At 39.7% G+C, this 14,407-nt stretch overlaps 1 protein-coding gene across 1 annotated transcript in view; it reads right to left on the reverse strand.

Annotated features, from left to right (window-relative positions):
* LOC101864158 (membrane-associated transporter protein) overlaps nucleotides 1-11,725 on the reverse strand; it is a gene marked incomplete in the record, with an annotated part of 21,577 nt that extends 9,852 nt beyond the window's left edge. Inside the window, 2 exon segments of the mRNA XM_035970566.1 lie at nucleotides 3,028-3,688; nucleotides 11,593-11,725. Of these exon segments, the coding sequence (XP_035826459.1) occupies nucleotides 3,028-3,670 (643 nt within the window).
* Between the last annotated feature and the right edge of the window lie 2,682 nt (nucleotides 11,726-14,407).

The following is a 14,407-nucleotide window of genomic DNA, read 5'->3' on the forward strand; positions in this document are numbered from 1 at the left end:
ACACACACACACACACACACACACACACACACACACACACACACACACACACACACCAAAAAAAATACATCCTCGATAAAAACGTCTCCCCACTCGGGAATCGAACTAGTGTCTCTTGCATGCTACAGCAAAACGCCCAACTGCTACACCACAGATGACAGTATAATATACATTTTAAAGTGAAAAAGTCGGGAAGGGGCCCAAGACTTTGCTCTCTCTGCTTGACCTGCCAGATCCCCACACTTCACCGTGTGTGGATATTTTTTTCTAGTGTAAAAGATCATTTTTATGTTACACCGCTTCCACTAACCTTGATTTCCTTAAACATCGAATAAAAACAGCGATCAAATTAGTGGACACTGATGCTGAAACACGTCAGGAATATTTTACTGCGTTGATGTTGCCCATGCTGTTGGTGGTGTCCACATGAAACATTTATAAGACAGGAAATATCATTTGATTGAGCACAATACGTGTGACTTAGCTCGAGTTGCTTTTTAAAAAAATCACTTTTCCTTCTCAAAATATTACGTAGCCTAATGAAGTCAGTTAATTCTTTTTTAATCGCCCTGTATTTGTGTTGCCAAAGAATCTCAATTATCTTATCTAATGGTTTTGATTTAAAATATTTCACAACATGCTATCTAAAGCACTCTCAATTTGTTTTCTTCTCTGTCCAAGAGATTCTGAGTATTTTCGTTAAATATCACATTTCAACGGCCTCTAGTCTTCTCTCTGTGTCCTTGTATATATGTATTTGTGTAGTTTATACATATGTGTGTGTGTCTGTGTGTGTGTGTGCTGGGTTTGTTGTTGTTTTGTTTGTTTTGTGGGGGGGGTATGGTTTCCGTCTTAAAACATCGGCAGACAAAAAAGCGCATTTTTCAGCGGATCGGGTTCTTTGGGAGATTTCTAAGTGATGTACTCTGGGAGTCCTGGTTAACTAAATTGTTTATCATAGAATGAAATAATGCAATACGACCCAACGGAGATACGACTTATGCCCAAGGGAAATAGAGAACAAATGAGGGGGCGGGGGTATGTACTCATGTTTGTAAATGTTAAGCTTGAAATGCATTCATATTACATGTAAGTGGCTGCAAATTTTGGGAGAAATACAGTGAAACATGAAACAGAACCAGTCGCAATGCTACGTCAGCAAAGAGAAAAAATGGCAACTCAATGGCTCGGATTATGCAAGACATTCGACCGCTTTGCCCACGAGAAAGGAACAACCGAAAACCACTTTGCGTCTGACCAGATCAGCAGAGGTGAAATAGGCCTGTGTTCGTGTGTATGCAATGTGAAGATTAATTAGTCCTTCTCTAGTCCATGTCGACACCACGCCCTTTTCCCACACTTCGCTTTCTTACCTGTTTCCTTCTAATAACGTGTTATTAGTTACGGCTGGGCTAGAGTAGGACAGAAAAGTGTTTCAACCTCCCACTTTCACGGATTTTTTTTTTTAAGAGCGCGTTTGCTTAGGAACGCAAATTATCCAGAAGAAAATCCGTTTCATGAAAGATCAGATTCCTGGGGAAATTTTGTTCTTTAATGGAATGTTCTTAAAGAGACTATTATTTTATAAGGTGTCAAAAAAAGAGAGATACGAACGTAACTCGAAGGTCTCTGCACCAATTTAAACAACATTTGGGTCAAACAAAATTAATCCAAGATGACGTCAAATAAATGTGTCAATATGAGGAAAACGTATATGCATTTTCGAGAACTATCAAGTTTAAAAAAAGAACCCAAATTCGGTGAAACGTAAAACTCCGCTTCTTCAATAAAAAGCGTCGAGCTACAGGGGCGACACATTTAGGTTTCAGGACGAGGTCGGTGAACCCACGGTTGTCACATCACATGGACATCTGCTCATGTGTAGAGAACAATTTTGGAGAAGTTTCTGTAGGAAATGTGGTTATGCTCAATTATGCTGTTGAGAAGGCCTTGTTCCAGCATGGTTGGGCCACACCTCATATGGCAAGAGTGACCTTTGTATTTTAGCGAAAAAGGTTTGCATAATGATTTATACTTCGAACGCTTATAACTGAATGGTCACCACATTCTCCTGACTTGAACCCCCTTCGATTGTTTCTTTTGGGTATATTTATAACAGACAGTCTACAGAACCAGATTCAGACAGTCGAATAACTGAAACTCAATGATGAACATGAGGTTCAAAGATTCGACCCTGAAACATGCAAAATGGATATTGTATTTAAAATTTCTCATGGCATATTCAAGTTTGTCAGGGTTGAATCAAGACCTGTGGCACACAATTTTAATAGCCACCACCTACCGTGAATTTGTTTCGCTCTGTCAGTTTTAAATGAATCTGATCTTCAAAGCACAAATATACATAACGGTTGATTTTGAAGAAGCTGAAAAATGTTGCATTCCATTCAATCTTGGTTGAAATGTTAAAGCACTGACCATTAATGTTCTTCTTATTGACAAATATGACGTGTGTTTGTATGTACTTAAATCATTGGCTTGATTCTGGGGTATTCTATAACGATACGTAGAGATAGAAAACTTATTTTATAAATTCTTACGTTCAAAATCCAGCTCTGTCGTGTTCTTAGGATCACTAAATGCTACCTTCTTTTCAATTTTGAGGTCTGAATAGTGTGCAGTTTCTTTGAGAAAAGTGACCCCAAGGTCGATGCTACCAGAACAATATATTATATATATATATATATATATATATATATATATATATATATATATATATATATATATAGTGTGTGTGTGTGTGTGTGTGTGTGTGTGTGTGTGTGTGTGTGTGTGTGTGTTGTATTATCAAACTTTTGAACAAATGTATCCCAAACCTTTGAGTAAAAAACAAATGTGTGGTTTCAAAGAGAAATTTTAAGTTATCAATCTAATTATAGAATTCGGACATAAATCTTACACCACCTCGTACTGACAAACGCGGATTGTCAGGTTTGGGGGTGGGGAAAACATATTTTAAAAGATTAACAGAAAAAAAAACGTCATGTTAGAGAAGTAAAAAAGACTTACCAAAAGAGGAGACAAGAACACTTTTGATAATAATGCTGGAATGATCTTCTGATGGAGTGCACGCCAGAGCGAATGTCTTGAGGAAGCAGCTGCTGGCGTCGTATCCACAGTCAACACAGGCAAACCCAACCATGACCATGATGGCGTAGTACGGGATCCCCTCCTCCTGCACCGCAGTACCCATGGACACCCACGGTCTGGTATCGTTCTGTGGTGAGTTCGTGGCCAATGCTGCTCTTTCGGTAACGCTGTCCGCCTCGCCCACCTGACTCTCAACAACAGACGAGTTGAAGATATCAGACATGTTGTATGTCCCTGAACCTTCGTCAGGCTCTATTAATTTTATTAAATTGCCAAAGAAAACACAGAGGACTCCTAAAAGCTGTAAACAAGTCACAAAGACTAAAATCCGCGCTTTGGAAGGAGTTGATGACGCCAGGCGGTCCATGAAAATCCCAAGACCAGGAATGAGGACAATTCCGAAAGCTGCTGAGACTGTGCCAGGGATAGAGGACAAACTGATGGGCACTCCTAGCGTCTGCAGGTTGGCAATCATCAGGATGACTTCCATCGTCACGTTCGCTTCCAGACCGGCCGACTCCAACACCAGAGTCAGCTGGCGAATAATTTTCCCAATTGACATCTTTCTGGTAGATAATTTCTGTCAACAAAAGAATGAAATAAAATGAAAAGAAAACATTTCTTTATGAAAGACTAATTTACAATATTAGTATCAACAATGTTTTGGATTGCATAGGATTCGGCTAAAATCAGATTGGGGGAATAAAACAGAATTAAAGACAAACAGATGCACAGCATAGCATAGCCCTCTGAACGACAGCCTGACAGTGGAAAGGTTTCTGGCTGGTCACACTTCAATTGTATCTATCGCATCACGACCACAGCTGCATTGTGTATTTGTATATGAGTTCTAAGATAGATAGATAGATAGATAGATAGATAGATAGATAGATAGATAGATAGATAGATAGATAGATAGATAGATAGATAGATAGATAGATAGATAGATAGATAGATAGATAGATAGATAGATAGATAGACTTGTGTATGTGTGCGTGCGCGTCTGTGTGTGTGTGTGTGTGTGTGTGTGTGTGTGTGTGTGTGTGTGTGTGTGTGTGTGTGTGTGTGTGTGTGTGCGTGCGTGCGTGTGTGTGTATGTGTGTATGTAATATATGCAACATACTTTACATGTTTTACAATATATGTGCATGTATATATACTGATGTGTGTAATCCATTATATTGAAGGAAAGCAGGTTGAACTGACGACACATGCAACGGGAAACATAGTTTCACAATTGGTTCGGCTATTACTGACACGCACTCGTACAATTTAAAAAAAGCTGTCAAACTCTTAAAGACAGCTGCTATCCTCGCAGAGCCTCAGTGTGGACTTTGTTTTGTTTCTTTTAAACGGTGAATACTTCTAGGAAGAATAGACAAGAAGAAATCGAAAAGGAAAAATGAAAAGAAAATTAAGTGACTCTCGATGTTCGTTCCTTCACAAACACGTGCTATTAGTCACATATTTTAACGTTGAACTTGAAACATTCCAATAAAAAAAGACAGTGACGTTCTCTTGGGTCGGAAGGGTGCAGTGGGTTTTGGAGGGTTTTACTCTTTCTATTTTCTACTTCGGTAAACACTAAATAAATGTCAGCTCGAGTGTTGCTCAGGATGCTTACAATCATTGAATCTCATGCTTGTAGTCGTTTTAAATGCCAGATTTCACATGATTATATGCTCTCGGGTTATGTTTTTCCAGTTCAAGGACTCGGTAATAAATCCAGCAACAATCCAGCCTGCTGAACCGACGGACCATACATCTTAATATGCTCTTATCCACTTATGCAATGTTCTATGCGCTTAACATGATACATATTATGGATTTACAAATCAATTTTAAAGATGCATAGTGTTACATACTCGTGCAAACACATATTCACTCACGCACGCACCACACACACATACATACACACATACCCACAAACGTACATATGCACATATGCACATACAAACTCACAACGATCTACAGCTTGGATGGATTCTGTCTAATCGAAATATGATGAAAATAGAAATGCTTTTAGTTTCTTTTTAAAAATTTCTAGATTTTCTGCTTCTCTGATAGTTTTTGGAAACCTATTCCAAACAAGTGGAGCAAAATATGAAAAAAAGCGTTGGCCATATGATTTGTAATTTATTTTAGGCTTAACAAGGGTTGTTTTGTCACTTGATGATCTGAGCGTTCTAGGAGGCACATAGGGTGTTAAAAGCTGTTTTAGATAGTCTGGTGATACATCATTTAAGCACTTGAAGCAAGTTAAACAGATTTTATATATGATACGCTCTTTCACTTGGAGCCAGTATAATGCTTTTAAAATAGGAGTCACATGATCACATGTTTTGTTTGTTTTTGATGTTGTGGGGGGTCATATCCATGATTCATGTTGTGGAGAACAAAAATTAAAAGGGATAGAGTTATAGAGTTAGAAATTATAACAGCGGTTTCAAAACTGAATCAGATATTCTGAGATGTCATGATTTTTTAATCATGTCTCATTTGTCACGGACGATCTATTTAGTCAAGATACGTGTGTAGCTATGATACATTTGTCGTTTAAAAAGAAAACAGACTTGTTTTCCATAGTCCTTCTCTATTCCTTTATTTTTAGGCATGCCGAGGAATGGTAAGGGGCGGAGTTTTCTGTCCTTCTTTAGGCGTTGTATTTCCTTTTTTCACCTTTTTAAAAATTATCTTTTGTTTGTTTCCTTTTTTTCAGTATCTTTGGGGTGATTGGGGGGGGGGGGCGTGATAGTGATCTCTCTCTCTCTCTCTCTCTCTCTCTCTCTCTCTCTCTCTCTCTCTCTCTCTCTCTCTCTCTCTCTCTCTATCTATCTATCTATCTATCTATCTATCTATCTATCTATCTATCTATCTCTCTCTCTCTTTCTCTCTCTCTTTCTTTCTATCTATCTATCTTTCTTTATTTAGATAGATAGATAGATAGATAGATAGATAGATAGATAGATAGATAGATAGATAGATAGATAGATAGATAGATAGATAGATAGATAGATATCCATTTGCGATGCGCACCGTTTGCGAATCTCGTCAAATGCGTGTTCACTTATGATAAATGTAAGTTTAAGTACGTATTTATATATGTCTCTGTCTGTCTGCGTGCGTGTGTCGTGTCTTTGCGTCTATGTAATATTCAGTAGGCCTACTCAAAGTCGCTTATCTTCACGACTTCATTTCGTTCACTTGTCTTTATTATTGTTCCCCACTGCCCGATACCTTCTGGGGCCTTTTGTGAGAGCAACAGTGTTTTCTTACACCAGAGTGCTACTTGGGTCTATGAGGGAGGTCCTTCAAATAAAGTTATACGTACATTATTGTTGTGTTAAAAGTAGCTTTGACTCACTTCTCACCCTCATTTCGACATCATTTATACTCTGTGCAAATTCCGGGATCGCCGCTGTGTCAGACAACAGTACTTGGGGGGGGTTGTCAAGGTGACTTTTTGTTGATGTATCTTTTTCCTTTTTACTGTGCTATTCCTTCCCATTTTTACCTATGTGCTTGGCTCTCGATATTGACTTTTGAAGTCTACAAGGGCATTCCAGGTATTTAAATCATGCGCAATCCACGTATCCAAATCACAAGCACCCTCAATGCATTTGTTACTTGGTCTACTTTTCCCTCAAGTTTTATTCGCTCCTTGAGAAACTTCATTCTACTTTATTTGAGTACATGTATTTCGGTTTGAGTAAAGACATGCACTTTCACACAATAACGTCCATTCAGTGCCCTTGTTCGATGCGTAGACTGGAAGGATAAGAAAAACTTATTAATATGAGGGTGTGTTTTTGGTTGTTGTTTGTTTCTTTGTTTCTTTGTTTTATTTTGTTTTGTTTTGTTTATTTTGTCGATTAGAAAACGAGTAAGGCAAGGATGCGTTATAACACCAAGTCTCTTAAACATAATATACACTTAAGAAATTCTTATAAACATAGAAGAATGTCCAGGTCGCAAGCTGAAAGGCGAAAATATCAATAACATCATATATGTAGATGACACAGTTTTAATAGCGGACTCGGTGGGGGGGGGGGAACTTCAAACGGCTCGAGATACTGTTGTAACAGAAAGTGTACATGAAGGGTTCTTGTTGAATATAAAGAAAACAAAATATAATTAGGGTGATATTTTTATAAAGCAGCAAAACCTATATATTATCTCATAAGCAAAGGCGAAAAGATCAAACAAATCCAACAGCTTAAATATCTAGGATGTGTAATGACGTCTGATGCCAAATGCTGCACAGAAAAAAAACAAAGAATTGCAATGGCTACGGCTAGATCTAGTTTTAATAAAAATGAGCCCATTCCTGAAAAATAGAAACATCTCAACGACTACCAAAAGGAAAGTCCTGAAATGCAATGTGCTGTCAGCCCTTTTATGTGGTTGTGAATGCTGGAGAATCACTAAAGACAATCAAAATAGAATGGAAGCAACAGAAATGTGGCTTCTTATTAGACTACTGAGAATATCTTGGAATAGAAGGCAAAGAAATTAAATGGGGTAGTAGATCAGCTTGAGAGAGACGCTCACAATCAGGAAAAGACACATTCAGTTTTTAGGACGTCTGAATAGACATAAAGGTCTTGAACATTTAGCTCTCACTGGCAAAATTGAGGGAAAACGAGGCAGAGGTACGCCCAGAGCAACCTACTTAGAGAACCTTTGATTTTGGGGGAGAATTGTTTTGCCGGGGAGGTGGGTCTTTTTTTTTTTTTGGGGGGGGGGAGGGTGTTTGTTGTTGTTTTTGTGGGTAGAGGGAGTTAGCGGGAGGGGTGGTACTTTTGATTTTGATACCTGTGGTGCATACAGAAACAAAAATACGATTACAAGCAGGGTACCTCATATCAACGTCACATAACCTTCAACAGCCAGCAGTGCCTATCAAGAGCAGACGCAACAGAAGAAAATGGCAGTAGGTCTACATTCACAACAGACAATATCTAAGGCCTAATTCATGGGCGGGAGCCTGGAGGGGGGGGGGGGGTTCCGCCCAAGTCTGCTTTTCAGTCAAGCCGTGGGCTTGCTTATAGGCATACAGATAGCCGGTCCAAAATCTAACATAGTCCAGGCCCAGATGGGCTCAAGCTCTACACGAAATGAATGGTTCCCATACAAAATACTAACGAACACATTTAAGTTCAATTTTTATATGATATTTGCCACTGCGCTGCTTTTCAATCTGAGGGTGAATCTACCATAATGAAACATTACTCATTAGAGATATATAATCCTTTGTTCGTTTGATATTATACATTCCACCAATGTTGGTGCACCTCAATCCAAGCACAAAAGCACTTAAAAAGTTAACTTTGAGTGACCTTATACAGGGCGACTCTTGCCTTAAATGTTACATTAATGTGTCAGATAATGCATAATTTATTTGGCCTCGGATTGGAATGCTGCCTGAGTGTAGTGTAAGATGGAGTGAATACATTTTCAAATGTCTTTTGAACATCAGTGGCGTCCACAAGAAACTTGAAAATGTAATCACCCAATCATCGTGCGTGTTAAAGCCTCACCTTACCTACTCAAGCTGAATACCAGTTTAAATTTAGACTAATCAATTCTGCATCATTTGACACATTAATACTTCATCTAGGTTAATAGATGCCCGAGATACGATCACTCAAAACTAACCTTGAAAATTAGGCTTGGCAAAATTGTGCGAAAGCAAAGAAACGTAAAATTGTCTTCCCGCGTGTTATGAGGAACACTAATATTGATAGAAATGGACATACATGTATATTGCGTATCCAAAGAATGAAGATTTTTGTATCTACAATAAACACGATAGTTTTTTTTAAAAACGGAAAACAGAGCAATCACAAATACTATACAAAACTTTGACTTGGCATATTATTCAAATGTGCTCATTGTTATTTTACTTAAGAGCCACTGGATTTGTGTAGCACGCAAACCCTTTTGGCATCGACTCTATTAAATGTTGGACATACACTGTAATTATTTATCATTTCATCCCAACTGTCAAAGCGAGTTGCAAATAAAGGGTCTGAATTGGGAGAAAACTTACTTTTCTTCAGTTGCTGTTTCATTGGGCCTCACATACCTGTAGGATTCATATCGGGGCTTATTTACAAGTGACCACTCTAATGTTGATTTGATCTGGTTTTCCAAGCATTGTCTGGTGGCATGCTATGCACGCAGATGTCTACTTGAAAGACACTGTGACGATGATAAGTAGGGACATGACATTCCAGCACATGCGCGATGTAGTCCACTAAACTTAGCCATTTGGTGATTTTCACGAGGGCGGTTTCGTTCTTTAAACCCCACACCACACTAAACCATGTCAGTTTCGTGGCCTCTGTTCCTCATTGACAGATGATTGCGTCCAAAAGTCTAACACAGCTAAAAAATAGCTCTTTAAACAAAAACGAAATTAAAACTAATTAACGCATGTAACTGTTAAGTCCAGATTTTGCTCTATACTTGTAACTGCTCTGTTTTCCAATCTGTTTGAAAATACCCTCAGAAGATAATGTGCACTGCACAGACAATAACCTTCTTTTTTCATTTGATATTCTACAAGTCCACTCAACCAATGTTGATGCATCTCTGAATGTACGATTTCGCACAATTTTGCCTAGCTTGAATTTTCAAGGTTAGTTTTGAATGACCATATTTCGGGCGTCTCTTAACATAGGTGAAATATGAATATTTTGTCAGATGATGCAGAATTTAATTAACTATAAATTTGTATGCTGCATGAGCGAGCGGGTAGTACAAGGCTATAACACGATGATTGGGTGATTACATTTTCAAGTTTATTTCCGACGTCACTGTATATAATATATTGGCCTAATTCTGGTAGCGACGACATTTGCGCCACTTTTCACTAATGAAAGTACACACTCTTCAGACCCCAACATCTAAGAGCATTCAATATTTCCAAGAACCTGATAAAAGTATATCTTCAAGATATGGAATTTAGGAATTTATAAAGTTGTAGAATTCAATCGATAAGCATTATTATAAAATGTTCTAGAATTTGACCTAATGGTTTCCTATATCACTTGTTTTTACATTGTGACCGTCCACTTTCGCAAAAAGTTCAAAGCTGTGTGGATAACGGAAACAACAATAGGCAGTCGGGTTTCTCGTATAAACTAGACCCCCAACTGCAAAATCAGTATCGTGGGAAATCTTCAGCTCTACTCACCGAACCCACTAAGAAATTGCAAATACGTCCTTAAATTCTTGAAAGTGCATACAAAAAGAAACAGTGCAGCTTTGACTATTTAAAGCGACATGATTGCTATTGTATTTAGGATGTATCTTTTAAAGACGGAGGGTAGTGCAGGGCTCACGGGCTTGAGCACCCCCCCCCCCCCCCCCCCCAAATTCTATCCCAAAGTAAATAAAAGGTTTTTTTACCGAAATAAACAGTTGAAACCGTTAGATCGCACGCAATGAATACAGAGTGCTAAACTTAACTTGATGGCTTGCTCGTTTATCCAACCACTGTTGTCACCGCTTACAACTATAACAACCTAACAGCCAATAAAATGTCTTTAGGACTAAGCAAAGGATGAGCCCATTCCCACGGACTTCTACAATGAAACTCTTCTTGTAAAAAGGTAGAAGACTGGAAAAAAGAACACGGTACAGAGGGCTCACGCTCTCATAGCCCTGACAATGGGGTGAAAGTTTAAGACACACGTTCCCCTACTGACACAGATACCTATTTAATGCGTTCATTGGACCTTTGTTGGGTGCGTTTTTCTTTTCGCGATCCCCGACATAATACAGCTCATAGGTGTAATATGTTTGAAGTGCTGTGTATACTTGTTTCTATTTGTGCCACTGAGATTTAATATGCGTTATAAATCGCGTCGAACCACTTTTAAGCCAACTTTTTCAGCCAGAAGAATCTAACCTAGAACAAAGAGATGGGAGACAAAGGTGACTCTTCCTGTTTGAATGGTTCTCAAAACGCCGTGGCTCATCGTGTGTATAGAAAAAGCAGTACTGTTTAGGGCTTATTGTTTGTTACTTACTATTTGGTGATAAAGAAGTGGAAGCAACTTAAACCCCACCCTAATTTTGGTCCACCCACCGCCATTATCTTTACTCTCTCGTCCGTTGTGTGCAATCAAAGTGTTTCAAAGTGTTTTTAGAGCTTATTTCGGTTTACCGATTACCGAACTTGGTCATTGTTTATGATATTACTTTAAAGGGACTTTGAGAAAACCATTTGAATGCAGTCTACCAGTTCCCCACATATATATTTTATATATATATATATATATATATATATATATATATATATATATATATATATATATATATATATATATATATATATATATATATAATGAATATAAAGGTTTACAGACCAAACGAAAGAAATCTGCACTTTTCTAAAAGTTCACTAAGTATTGCAACGTTACGGAGCCTGCAACTACATGTACTTATTTGAGAGAAACTATAATATGTGCTTACCAAATTCCTGCTCGACGATAATGATGTTCTGAGTGGTATCCACACCCGTGGTTACAAAATTCTGCCAACGGCAGCAATCAGGCAATGATACCAAGTTCTGTGTCCCTGTGAAAAGGCTGCTTAGCTCTCTCCAAACACGTCTTGTTGTGTACTCGACGGCACAAAGTGAGGGGCAAAAGAAAACGGTCCTATTGATTTACTAGGCCAAAGTCTGGAAACAAACGAACTTAGAGCTTACATTATTTCGAAGGCGGAGTGCTTGGCCTCGTGCGAAGGGGTAAAGATGGTGGGAGGGGGGATGAATGAAAGAAAGAAAGAAAGAAAGAAAGGAAGAAAGAAAGAAAGAAAGAAAGGAAGGAAGAAAGAAAGAAAGAAAGAAAGAAAGGAAGAAAGAAAGAAAGAAAGAAAGAAAGAAAGAAAGAAAGAAAGAAAGAAAGAAAGTCGATGCACCAAAGTACGACAACGCAAAACTCAGTATGAGAAATCATTTTTTCTGATGTCGGTGTATTTACGCCCCCATCGACACAACTTAGATCGTATAGGAGGAAAGCTTGCGACCCTGCCTGCCATGGCCAACCCAGGTTGAGAGGTATACAACGTCCCAGATGCCCGATTATAATGTTATCTTCATTCGGGAACTGAACTCCGCTCTCCTGCTTGCGACGGCGAAGAGCCAAACCGCAAAACCCCAGACGCAGTTAAAAATTTGTCCCAAAGTTTATTATTCCAAGTGTTACCCTCATGTCGGCTGTTGTTGACACTCCGTTAGATAAGTTGGTATCATGCTGAACTACGGACCGGATGGCCATAGTTCGGCACAAAGGCTACCACCATGGCACAATTTGATCAAATTCTGCAAAATTTAATGCGTTTGTTTATTTGGGTCACAATTTGGATGCATCTGATCCCTTGGGTTAAAACAGCCAATCATAAGGCTAGTAGCCTACGAGTCGCATCATCATCATCATCATCATCATCATCATCATCATCATCATCATCATCATCATCATCAACGTCATCATCATCATCAATGCCTTTCACCCCTGGCAGGGTATAGGCCACATATAGGCTCCTTCCATTTATCTCTGTCCTAGGCCATCCTTCCCTGCTCGTTCCACGTGAGCTTCGTCTCCCTTATGTCCCTTTCCACACATCTCCTCCATGTTTCCCGTGGCCTACCCCTACCTCGTGCTCCTTGTGGGTTCCACTGAACCGACTGTCTTGTGATATTTCTACTGGGGTTTCTGAAGGTGTGTCCCATCCATCGCCACCTTCTTAATCCTATTTCTACTTCTCTATCCTTTTGTCCTGTCCTTTGCAGTTTCTTCCATTATAGGTGGCCTTCACAAGCTTGACGATTTTGTCTGGTATTCCACACCGCGCATGAGTTTCCGCAGAGTTTCCCTGCCCAATCATAATCTATGAAGTTGACCACGAGTCGTGAATTCCATTCAAGCGATTTCTCAAGTATGATGCACAGAGTAGCGATCTGGTCCACGCATGATCGGTTCTTGTGGAATCCTGCCTGATTTCCTCGGAACTTCTCATCTGTTGCCAGCTTGATTCTCTCCTGGAGCATCCTTTTGAAGACTTTCCTAGGTGTAGACAGGAGTGTTACCCCTCTGTAGTTGTTACAATTGCTGAGGTCTCCCTTCTTTGGCAGCTTGATTGGGTGGCCTTCCTTCCAGTCTGATGGTATTTCCTCCTCTTGCCAAACCTTTTCGAATAGAGAATGGAGAATTTCCACTAAGGTATCGTTATCTGCCTTATGGGCTTCCGGTGGTATATGGCCGGGACCAGCTGCCTTGTGTGACTTCAGTGCTGTTATAGCTGCAGCAATTTTCTCTCTCGAAAGTGGTTCCGTAACTATTTGGAAGTTATTTCTTGCTGGAAGAATTTCTGATTGGTTTTCTGGAGGTGGTCTGTTCAAGGGTTGATCAAAGTGGTCTCCCCCATCGGTTCAGTTGTCCCTTTGGGTCGAAAAGTCTTTAATAATAAAATAAAAAATAATAATAGATAGAATGTGTATAGCGCATATCCCCGCTCAGCAGCAGGCTCTATGCGCTTTACACTATATTATTACCCCATCAGACTATAGGACAATCCGAAACATTCTCAGCTTCCCGGGAAGCACACAGTGCAAGCAGCCGATTAAGCGCTCAAACACTAACAAACTGACAAGATCTTTCGCTGTCTATAGCCGGGTACCCCTTTGTCTTTCACATGTAGAGTGGTCTTGCTGAACCTACCTGAAAGAGTTTTTGTTGTAAATGCTCAGCAACACTGCCTAGTGCCAGATATCACCTCTCTGCACCAAGTGTTCGGGGCACTTGACACTTGACGTCAAATTTTCGTCTGCTTTTATATCCGGGTCCAATTTACTGAAGCAAGTCAGAGTTCTATTCGCAGGGCACACTAAAGAGTCATTAATCTACACGACCCGAACCGACCCAACCAGACCCACCAGAGCCGACCCGATTCGATTCTTCTAAAGGGCATCCACTTTAGGCTAACGGTTACATCACTGTTACTGGTGAGATCGATTCGATGTGAGGGGGGGGGGGAGAAAGGGGGGAAGAGAATAGGGGGAAAGAGAGAGAGGGAGAGAGAGAGAGAGAGAGAGAGAGAGAGAGAGAGAGAGAGAGAGAGAAACAGACCGACAGACAGACAGACAGACAGACAGACAGACAGACAGACAGACAGACAGACAGACAGACAGACAGACAGGCAGACAGGCAGATAGACAGACAGACAGACAGAGAAAGAGAGAGACAGAAATGGTAGTCAAAGACAGACAGACAGACAGACAGACAGA

Source organism: Aplysia californica, unplaced genomic scaffold (assembly GCF_000002075.1).
Source record: "Aplysia californica isolate F4 #8 unplaced genomic scaffold, AplCal3.0 scaffold00286, whole genome shotgun sequence".
Lineage (NCBI taxonomy): Eukaryota > Metazoa > Mollusca > Gastropoda > Aplysiida > Aplysiidae > Aplysia > Aplysia californica.